At 27.3% G+C, this 12703-nt stretch overlaps 1 protein-coding gene across 1 annotated transcript in view; it reads right to left on the bottom strand.

Annotated features, from left to right (window-relative positions):
- Positions 1 to 1845: 1845 nt before the first annotated feature.
- LOC100207763 (caspase-8) overlaps positions 1846 to 12703 on the bottom strand; it is a 52887-nt gene continuing 42029 nt past the window's right edge. The window contains exon 7 of the mRNA XM_065790773.1: positions 1846 to 3174. Coding sequence (XP_065646845.1) covers positions 2942 to 3174 — 233 coding nt within the window. The 3' untranslated portion in view covers positions 1846 to 2941. The remainder of the gene's footprint in view (positions 3175 to 12703) is intronic.

Raw genomic sequence — 12703 nt, 5'->3', positions numbered from 1 at the left:
TTATCATCTTTAACAGCCGCCGTAGCACCTACTCCAACTACACACCGATTACCATCTTTCTCAACTACACCTGCTTCAAGTTTTAATAGATATCAAGCATATGTTAAGTTTTGCAAAAACTGTATCGAGATAGAGCTGAAGCAGTTTTCAAGCCAGAAATCAATCGCATGTTAAGAAATTGAAGCTGTGCAACATGTCAAAATTTGGCGGAAAATGTATTACCCAAAAAATGCGAGAATTCGGTAAGTCGGGAACGGTTGTGCGAAGAAACATGTTTACCAAAGAAATATGTAGTTGGAACTAAATTTTTTTGTTGCAAAAAATTTAAAAACTTTAATATAGTTTCTTAAATATAAGTTGTGTTAAATAAAATAACAAAAAAAAGTTAAAATTTAAATAATTCAATGTTTTTTCAAATGTGCGGTTTTATCATGTCGCCTAAAACCACAATTTTTTTTTCTTTACATTTAATATTATCGATAATGTTACTATTATTTTTTTAACATATATTCACATTATCTTATGGAATTTTTTATTACCTATTTAATAAAAAAATAAAAAAAAGTCATTTAATTTTTATTGACAAGTGTGCGGTTTGACCCGGTTTTATTCTACTGCTTTCTATTAGTCAAATAACTCTCGAACCAGGACAATTTAGTATTTTTTATACCATAATTTTTAGTTTCAAATTTTTAGTATCGAAAGCTTTACTTAAATCGATAAAAAGACCAAGGGTATACTTGCCTTCATCAAACGATTTAAATATGTTCTGAACAAGGTGAATGATTGCACGATCGGTGAAATGGTCAGATTTAAATCAAAATTGTTTATGGTAAAGAATATTATTTACATTTAAAAAAGAATAAAGCCTATTATAGAAAACTCGCTCTAATATTTTAAAAAAGCAAGTAAGAATTGAGATTGGACGATAATTTGCAACTTCAGAAGGATTGCCTGATTTTAAAATCTGAATGATTTTTGCGATTTTTGGTTTTCTGGAAAAGCACCATGTTTTAAAGATAAATTAAAATATGTAATAATGGAATTGTGATGCTTTTTATTGATTTGAAAACGACATTTCTACTTATGGCATCGAAACCTACGCTTTTATTGGGCTTTAACAAAGAGACTGCGTCTAATAATTCTTTTTCCGTAAGTTTAGGATTAGACATGATAAAATTCCCAGTGTTCGCCATGCGACCTAGTCTTTGCCCCTTGGTCACTAACCACTTGGTCACTTTTTTAGATTCCACGCAATGATATGACCGGAGATTTCTAGTTTAATTTGTAACTAAAGTGAAAAAAAAGTGCATATAAAACTTTGATTCTTTAACAATAATTTAGACATTTTTTTAAAAAAATTATTTGTGGCTAACACTTGTAAAAGTAAAAATTCCCAGATGGCGAACATATGTTTCTTGCTTGTGGTCGCCATTTGGCTCTTTCGGAGGCTATTGCTCCTGTATTTATTATCGGAGGTCATTTATTCTATGAGCATCGTAAAGTCCAACTTTCGATCTATAGGCTAAGACTAAAAAATTTATAATTTATGAAAATAAAAGCGAAAAATAATTATTTATTTTAAAATAAGTTCAAAAAAATGGCGAACACTGGGTGTTTTACCCTAGTTAATTAAAAACTTAATTATTTCTCAATTATGTAAAATATAACCTGTATATATTTCTATATCATCACATACTTACGGCTACCTTATAACACTCGACTAATCTTTTTTTTTTTGATAAAACATGTTACATTGTATCAAGGGTATATAAAATGTAAATTAAAAAAGATTCTGAATTGGAAAATTAGGAATTTGTTAAATTTTATAATAGTAATTACTAATTTTAGGATATTAAAACTAAATTTATTACTACTGATTATTTTTAATGATAAGAAAATAATATAGACAATATGAAAATTTACAGTTATGAACGATACGACAACAAAAAAATGTGAAAAAAAATCTAGGATGCTGTTTACACTTTATTTAACAACATTTTTCACAAATTAACAAAATTCATATATTAAAAAAACTAAACTAAAATATTTTTAGAAAAAAATATAAAACTATTATGATTATTAAAAATGGCCTTAGAATTTGCAAGACCTCACAAAAACTGTTTTTCGCAAGGTTTTATACTTAATTTGAAGATCAGTACATCTTTCTAATCGTAATGTGTGTTATTTTTGAAATTACCAAGGTTTTGTCTCGCAGCATGAATTTTTCTGAGTCCAAAAAATAAACAGAAAAAGCAAATTTTTAATGTTGAGCGCGCACTCATTATTTTACAAAATTTTCTGTTGAAAGTTCAGCAACAAGCTAAAATGCAAACTTTCGCGAATTTTCTTCGAATTATTAATATACGAACCATCAAGCTTAATTATATCCAAGGATTGACTTATTTCCCTTTCGATCGAAATTATTTGGTTGAACCATAAAGTTATTTACTCAGCAAACCGTTCAATTCATTACTATTAGGCAGATATTTTATGCTCGTATGTACTTCTGACAAAAATATGATTGATTGTAACAAATAAATCAAAAATTTTATCAATTTTAAATATAACCTTTTTCAAAATGTTTCTTGAAAAAAATATTTGAATGTGTAGCGAGTATGTTGCGTGTACTTGAGGCTGGCACTTATTAATAACAAAATTTTAAAATACTTAATGTAAAAATTTATGTTATATAAAATATTTAAATACTAAAAATACTTTTAAAAATTGTGTGATTGAAAACTACAAAATACAATTACAAATATATAGTTAAAAACTTAAATGTTAAAAAGATAAATGAATGATTCAATGAATATTTTAAATCTTCAAACAAACAAAAAACTAATTTAATTCAATGTTTCTTTTTTTGTTAGACAAAGATTTGTAAGCTATAATTCTACCTGATTATGACTTTACACACAGTACTAAAACATTAGTCGATCTACGTTCCGTTTGGCTTAAAATATAATGGCCATCTTAAACTTAAATAACGTACATTTGAAACTTGCATTGCAAGCTCGCCATCTTCAAACTCTTCTTGTTTTTTAGAAATCTTTTCGTTGACCTTGACTAACATATCTGTCAGCGACTTATTCTTAGAGTGTTTTTTAAGTATTTTGCAGAGGGTTTGAATGAACCATGAACCTGTTTCACTATTACGCCAAGAAGGTGCACCTAAAAATGTTTTAAAAACTAAAAAATTATTTTACACTAAAAAAATGTAACAATTTAATAATTACAAAAACTCTAATAATAATTATGTAAATACTTAAGTATTTATAACGATGGAATAAAGTAATAAAAATATTTAAAAATCCAGGGTCTTTCTTGATTGTCATTACTGACTGTCTCCTTAAATTTGTCAAACAAATTTTGAATCGTTTTCTCATAAAGTAACCGAGTGGCAAAATGATTTTTCCATTACCTTTTAACCTTGTGAAATTTTTTAACATTAATAAATAAACAATTAAATTCTCTATTCGATCTTTAGTCGTAAAGTCATGCTTTAATATATATATATATATACATATATATACATATATATATATATATATATATATATATACATATATATATACATATATATATATATATACATATATATATACATATATATATATACATATATATACATATATATATATACTTTTATATATATATACATATATATATATATATATGTATATATATATATATATATATATACATATATATATGTACATATATGTATATGTATATATATATATACATATATATATATATATATATGTATATATATATATATATATATACATATATATATGTACATATATGTATATGTATATATATATATATATATATATATGTATATATATATATGTATATATATGTATATATATATATATATATGTATATATATATATATATATATATATATATATATATATATATATATATATATATAGCGTAGAGACGATTCCGCAGCCGCGGGAGGGCCCAGAGTTATTAGGGGACCAATCCCAGTTTTTCAAATTTTTTTATTTAAGTTGTCATTCTTAAAAATAATATGCATGTATATAAACATAGCAAGATTAACAATTTTTGCTATTATTATATAGTTAGGAACTAAAAACTCTTCAGACTGTTTTTTTTAGCTTTGATAATAATTTAACTAATACCTCAAATAGTGAGCTTTTTATTTATTTATATCTAAAAAGTTAAAACAAACTGTATTAACTCATAAACATCAACATATGGTTGTTCAAACCATGTTGGACTTGTTATTTACCTACAGCAGTAGTTCTATTTTAAATATGTTTCCTAATGCTACATTAGGTAATAATACTGAGGTAATAATAATTAACCTAATGCTACATTAGGTAATAATACTAAGGTAATAATAATAATAATTAACCTATTGCTACATTAGGTAATAATACTGAGGTAATAATAGTAATTAACCTAATGCTACATTAGGTAATAATACTGAGGGCCACTTTAGTATCACTTAAGGAATTTTTGTTTCAAACCGTTTCCCGAAAATGAGTCTTAGTTGTTTTGTTACAGCAAAGATGATTACGATTCAATATCAAAGTTTATTGCATCAATCAAGAGAAAGCAGCCTTGGCGCAGTGGTAGCGCACTTGCCTCAGAAACAAAAGATCCGGGGTTCGAACCCCACCTGGACAAGCTTTGCAACATCGATAAGAAAGGAGACATGAACTTCCTATTAAATGCTCTTCCGCAGTGCTCTGTGATAAGACCGTAAGGACTTCTTGGGGCACCATATAAAATTAAAAAAAAAAAAATTATTTCTGCATAAAACCACGGAACTATTGTTTAATTTAATTTTTAACAATTGTACTGTTTGCTAATATTTTATCCCCAAGTTTAACAAAATAAAGAAAAAGTATGATCCTTGGGTTACTCCAAATATTAAAAACCTATTCCGAGCAAAAAAAATCCGCTTGGTATATCAACTGCTCAACTAAATGGAAGAATAATAAACTTAAACTGCTATCTTCTTAATCGTTCTGTAAAAGCTGAAATATTAAAAGCAAAAAGAGCACATAAAATAAAAACAGTATCTAAACACATTAACGATAATAAAATGCTCTCTGCAACATGGCTTTCTTAAGCATAAATTATGCGTGACTAATCTAATAGAAACTTTTAATATTGCTTCATCTTCTATAGCATTTCAGCAGTTTATTAATGTAATCTCGATTTCGCCAAAGCGTTGATTCTCTACCTCAAAGCAGACTTAAGTTAAAATTATAATATTTTGGAATAAATGGAAAATAGAATAAAAAGGTATAATAAATTAATCCCATTCACATTCATTCATGAAAATACGACTCTCAAGTTATTTAAAGTGTTTATTAGACCACACCATAATTATACAGTGTCTATTTGGGCTTTTTATTTAAAAACTGATAAAACCTTGGTTGAATCTATTTAACGCAAAGAAACAAAATGGACTTCCAGCTTAAGACATCTTTAATACTGCGAAAGACTAAGAAGATTGATGAGCAATCATAATATGTATAATTGACATTACCCATTAGCGAATTTCGATAGTTTTATATTTATAATTTTTATTTTTTGGAATATTGCAGTATTTTTAACACTTAGCCTATCACAGTATTGTGGAAGCTTTACCTACGCCAATGTATGCTTTTATTGTTTTATCGGGTCATCTGAAGTGACAGTTGCTTGTTATATGGCATTTTTTCGTCAAGTAACTATTAGATAAACGGCATGTGTTTTTCAACGGTAGCTATTTTTATTGAAACTTGTGATTTGCATTTAGAATGGTGTACGAATTTATTATTGTTTTCATTCTTGGATGTAGATATATATTTACAACTTTTTTTTGTTGAAAATTGTATGCAATTTGTGGTTTATTGAGAATACTTTGCAAATCAAGTTTAAAAACTATTTCTTTTATTTTTTGATTGTATTTGGTTATTTTGCATGTATGGTTTTTCATTTGCTGTTGATCTTACTTAGAGTGGTCAGAGAGATTGCACTTACAACTTGCCAATTTTTTAAATAAAAAATTTACGCAAACTGACTAATTTTTATTGCCAAAATTATTAGTTATATATACCATTTAAAAGATAATTTAATGCAAAGTAAAATGTTTACTTAGCAAAGTTTTAAAAATGTATGGTTCGTAAGTTATAGCTGCTCAAAGAGAATTATGGCGTCATAATTTTCGAAATTTTTTTTGTTGGAAATAGTAAGAATGATATATCGTTAGAAATATAATCTAATGCTAAGTAAAATGTTGTGTAATTTGTAACATAAAAATATTAGCGCTGGATCAAGGAGGGACTAGGTGTGGGGCAGGGGTATAGCCTTGGCCCTTTACATTTTATGGCCCCAAATTTTATTAGCGGACCTATTTTTTTAAACTTTTTAAAGACTTTTGTGCAACTTTGCCATGAAAAAAGCCAATTTAAAAATGGACCCTAATCGTCGTAATTTGAAACTGAAAATATACCTTTTATTAAAGATTTTTTACAAAAAAAACATTTAAGTTATTAGGATTATTAAGTATTTTGATATTTAAAACATGTCATTTAAAATATTTTTAAAGTTTTCTTTTTTATCACCGTAGTCATTGCTTTCATGTTCCTCCTCAATGTCTATTGATCAATATCATTGATTTCTCTTCCTATATAAATTAATTAACGCGTAAATATAATTTTAATTCTTTAAAATTTTCTGTTTGTTTTATTGTTGCATTTCATCCCATGGCAATCTTCACATGCTGGCATACACTTCATGCCGTTTTTCCTACAAATGCATGCTTTTGTTTGGCATTGATTTTATGAACTAGATCTGCAGTTGCATCGGATGACCTTGAGCAAATTTGTTGGAGCTATTTCTTTGCAGTTGGAATTGGATCAAGGTGTCTATTGATTGATTTCCATCCGCAATTCCGTAGGTTTTAAGTTTAATCCTTCGTTTAGCATTTTCCATTCAATTATTTGCAAATGATCTCTGTAACCATAAAAATGAGCAGCCTGTTCCGTTGGTGGTAGCTTTTTAGGGACGACAATACTTTTGCACACTGCTTCGAGATATTTAGAACACCTAACGTTTAAAAAAAATTTGTTTAAATATAAAGACAATCCGACAAAACAAATACAGTTTGACTATTTGAAAAATTTTTATTAAGCTCAGCTAATCATTTTATGTTTTTATATTTACTTATAGTTTTAGGTTTAAAAAAGAATAAACCTTAAATTGGCTAATGAAGTCTTTTGATGTCCATTATATAATTCTTTGAAAGCATTGACAGAGGATTCTGCAATTTTTTTGTCTGTTACCCAGTAGTCTATGAATGTTTCGGATATCTGCCTCATACTTTCTGACTTTTTGACGGAGTTAAGAAACATTGCTTCTACTTTGCCAAATATTGCTGAAGTGGAGTCACATCCACTCCACGCATGAACAAAAAGCAAATGATCCTTGACGTTCGCAACTTCTATTTGACTTTTTGTAATGCTACAACATTTCTCACCGTGTTCCTGAAAAAAAAAATCGCATAACTTCCAGTAGTAAAAAAGCATTACAGTCACATCTGTATCATCAGCCACAACTACTGTTGGAAAGTTTTTTGCAACCTCGAGAGGCTCAGAAAAAGTTTTTGTGTCAGCACCCCCCCCCCTCACATACATGAACCGTATGGCCATCCTTAGTGATGTTTGCTGCTAGGAACGATATTAATTGCTCCTTATTGTGCGCATTACTCAAAAAACATTTTTTGGAGTACAAACCTTCGTTATCTTCTTTGATGATAATATTATTTGAAGATCCACTAGCTGTTGTAGCTGTTGTTCTTCTAATGTGTTCACTCGATTTTGTTGTTACTGTGGACATATATACATCAAATACACTTATGCATTTGCCATAGTTGTTCCGAACATAGGTTGCATATGCATACAATATGTTGCTAAACTTTGTTCCCTTAACCCAGTGCGCTCGATGCAATAAAGCACCTTCATCAAGAACATAGATGCAATTTACCATTTTTTCTATTGAACAAACCTTTTTCTCTGTTAGAAGTAGTTTTCTTAGTGAGGCTTTATCAGGTCTCCGCATAAGATTATTTTTAAACAAAGCTTGTGGAAATGGGTTGAGCTCATAAACAAAGTACCTTCATTATCATCTTTCTGTGCAATTGCTGCTAATCTTGTAAATAATTTTGTTGATTTGATAAAATTGAGTTTTTATTGTGCACTTTGTCAAAGATAAAATTGATAAAAGTTTATTCTTTGTCTTGATCTTAGCTTCTGTAAAACTGATGTTGTCAAGATTTTGTTGAATTGCTAGTCCTAATGCTATATTGTTGAATTGCTAATAAATATATTCATTATAATGTCGTTTTTTCAATGCAACTTATTTAAGTGTCGCAGAAGAACAAAAACTATTCATTCAAACTGTACATAATTTTATTTTAAAAAGTCATAAAGATAAACAAAATTACTACTGCCATCCTAAAAAAATTATTATTCTATATTTATCACTAATTTTTTTTAAAAATAACCAGAGAAAATAGTTGATGAAATATTTTTTGCACTATTTTCAACTTGACTTTAAATTTTATGAAAAAAAAAATTTTAATACATAATATGATATAAATAATTCCACTAAATTTGTAATTGTCGTCTTCAAGATCTCGATACAAAATCATGTGGAGAATTTAATCTTAATTATACTATTTTTAGTAAACATTTTGATTCTTCCCAATACTATCTTGCCAATAATGGTAGTAAAAGAGCACTTGTTACTGCTGTAACAACAATTTTTAACTTTCCAAATCAACCTTCTGCGTTAAATTTAAAGAGAAAACAGTCTATAAACAGACTTTATTTACAAGATAAAATACAAAAAAAAAAAAAAGAAAAAATAAATCAATGATAAAGTCGAATTAAATGAAATAAATAATGTTGGAAATATTAGTACAAATAATGTAACTGCCAAAACTGCTTTTAAAAATAAGTTCTTATCATCTCAAGTTAAGATTTCTCGACTTAAAAAAAAACTCAAAAACTTGAAGATAAAGCATGAGTTATTAAAAAAAATGAGATGGTTCAATAGAACATATTATTAATTTGTCTAAAAAATGTTTAACAAACACCCAACTTCAATTTTTTCAAAGTCAATTATACATGAATAATTGTGTCAAACAAGGAAAACGCTGGACTGTTAAAGATAAAATTTTAGCTTTGAGAATCATGTATCGCACTACACAAGTTTTCAAAATGTTTAGAAGAGTTTTTTCATCACATGCTAGAAGCACTACTTTAATGTTTCTTGAAAAATCTTTTGGAACTCTAGAATCTGGGTTTTCCAATAAGGTTATGGCTTTACTAAAAACGCGAGTAGATACCATGAAAAAATTGGAACAAAACTGCAGCCTTGCTTTTGATGAAATGTCTTTAAAGCAACATATTGACTATGACAAAAACAATGACATGATCATTGGAATTCAACCTAATGGCAAACCAGTAAACCAGGTACTTGTATTGATGGTTCGGGTGTAATCAACAAAATGGAAACAACCAATTGCTATTTTTACAGTAAAATTACTGTGTTCAACCAGGTTTAGCTGTAAGATGTCTTATTTGTGATCAAAGCTCAAGTAATTTTAGAGTTCTCATTTTTTAAGTCAAAAAAGTAAAACATCCAACTATAACCGAATTGAATATTTTAATACTTATGGTCGAGCAAGAAGTCATTAATTAAAAATGCATAATACTTACGGTTGAGCAAGAGGTCATAAATTAAAAACGCATAATACTTACGGTCGAGCAAGAGGTCATAAATTAAAAACGCATAATACTTAAGGTCGAGCAAGAGGTCATAAATTAAAAATGCATAATACTTACGGTCGAGCAAGAGGTCATAAATTAAAAACGCATAAGGAGTCAATAAAAACACAAAACAACTACAAGTTTAACATAATCAGACAAAAAATTTTCACTAATAGAATTGTAAATGATTGGGATGTACTAACACAAGAAATCATTGAGTCAAAAAACGTAAATCAATTTAAGAACCACATTGATAAATACTTTAAATTTTAGCCTCAAATCTCAGATCTTGTATATTGTTTTTAACTTTGTTAAACTTTTTAGCTGTTTTAGACTGAAATTCTACATAATTTCAGTTTCAACTCTTATGAGTTACAACGTTTACATAAATTCTATAAACTACAGAAACAAAAGTTTATATAATATTTGATCTACCACATTTTATAAAAAATGTTGGAAAAAATTTAATAAAACATGATTTTTTATCTGATGCACAGTGTCAAAGTGTGGCAAAACCATACAAAAAAATTTTGAAATTTTGAAATTTAAAAAATGGCAAGAATCGCTCAACATATTATTAAACCAGAAATTATATTTTATTAGAAAATATTTTTGCGATAAAATATCAAATTTGTTATATAAATATCGCTTTAAAAACCTTCCATCAAAAAAAAAAAAGTGAAAAAATTTTCTTTTTTTAAAACTTTTATTTATTTTAAAGAACTTTAAGTTTATATTTTACCATATAAATAACTTATATATTACTATGTTAATATTTAAATAAAATAAAAAAATTGTTTTGTTTGCACTTTATATAAATATTTTTAACAAAGAAAACATCTTTCATTTTGAGTAAAAAAATAAAAAACCTTCAAACATATCTTTTAAAACCAACGGATCAACCTGTATCAACCGCTAAAAGTTATATAAAATCTAAAAGTTATATATCATTAAACACTATGATATTAATCTCGTGGTTCAAAAACTGCATGCCTATAGCTGCCTAACAAGTACATTTTTAAATTCAAAATAAATACGTCCACGTTTCTTGTTGTTGCGTTATTTATCATTAATAAAAAATTTAAGAGGAATTAAAAAAACTTGTCTTTTTAATAATTCAGCTTGTCTTTATAATAATTGTTTTTTTATAGACTTGAGTTTTAAAAAAAACATTTTTGATTTTTTTGATTTCTAGTTACTGCATAGTATTCGCTCAATAAAAATTTAGATCGCGTTGAAACCATAATTTGTCATTTTATATGCTATAATTTTAAAGTAATAAAAACTAAATAAAATACGAAATTATAAACTTGTACCTTGTACAAGTTTGAGACATTACCAATATTATTTATTTGTTGTTTATTTTAAAATTTCCAAAAACAATAAAATTATATTCGATAAAAAACACGACAACAACCAGTAAGAAATAAAGGAAAGACTTAGTTACGACTCGTAAAAAAACCATAAAAAGCATTAACTAACTTAATACAAAATATTTACCTTTTAATATTTTAATATTTAATTTAATTTATTTAACTATTTAAAATAAAATTATATATTTAATAAAAATTTTTATTAAAATATTTAATTTACTTCATAACAAAATAACTAAAAAGTATTGAATTGATAGACGGTCATTTGAAAATGGATAAAAGATGTCTTATGAATTATATAATGGGAAATAATTTTCTGCAAAATGATGACATACATGCGAAAATTTTAAGTTTTGTTTCCGAAAGCAACTTTGAAGAATCTAATAATAGTTTGTCAATTATTTTGAAATTAAATAAAAGCCAAATAAAAGTGGAAAAAATCAAATAGAACGAGTGCAGTATTTAAAAAAAGAAACAAAATTTGGTTAGATGAAATTATATTTGACTGGAAAAAACAAATACTTAAAACAAAAACCTGTAGCATGTTTACTTCAACTACGAATAAAATTTATTATAATTTATACAACTTGTTTCTATTATGATAATTAAATTATCGTTATATTATTGTTATAATTTCAGGTGAACATCCTTCAGTTTTGTTTGAAGATACGTCTGTGCAAACGAAAGATCGTATGAGCTTCTATATGCAGCGAGTTAAAGTTTGAAAAAAGATTTATAGAAGAAAAAATTGTCAAAATAATATGCATTATCAGCATTTAAAAAATAATGCTCTTCAATTTAACTCTGCATACCCATCATATCGTAATATAGTAAAAGAGGCAGTAAATAAATGCTACCCTAAAAACATTCAGGTCAGTACTATTCTGCAGAGCTACCATTACAAGATCTTTTTTTTCATACTCCATCAAGATTATGTTCAGCTTATAGTGTTGTGTTAAATTCCCCTGTGCCTAAAAATTGTAGTAGACTAATTCACAGTTACCAACTCTTACCAATGCTGTTCTATGTGTGGTGCATCTCCAAACGAAATGAACAATCTATCTTTAATAGTTCAAAAAAACTTTAGAAGATAATATCAGACATGGTGTTTCATCTTTGCATGCTTGGATAAGGTTTTTAGAATGAATGCTCCATATCTCTTACAAGACGTCAATTATGAAGTGGCAGGCTAGGACTGAAGAAGAAAAAAGTATTGTTAAACTGAGAAAGGTTCAAGTTCAAGTTGAATTTCAAAAAAGGCTGGGTCTTGTTGTAGACCAACGAAGAGTCGGTGGGGCAGGTACATCGAACGATGATAACACAGCTAAGCAATTTTTCAGCAATACGATGTCTCAGCTAATATAATGAACATAGGTGCAAATCTTATGAAAAGGTTTCATATTATTCTGACCACAATGTCATGTGATTATGACATTAGCTCATCAAAATTTAAAACAATCTGTTGGGGAACTGCTAAGCTATATGTAAACTTGTACCCTTGGTATCCTATGACCCAAACAC

The sequence above is a fragment of the Hydra vulgaris genome, chromosome 02 (genome assembly GCF_038396675.1).
Source record: "Hydra vulgaris chromosome 02, alternate assembly HydraT2T_AEP".
In the NCBI taxonomy this organism is placed as follows: Eukaryota; Metazoa; Cnidaria; class Hydrozoa; order Anthoathecata; family Hydridae; genus Hydra; species Hydra vulgaris.
Note: the sequence above shows the minus strand (reverse complement) of the source record. Positions and strands in the feature narration are given on the sequence as shown.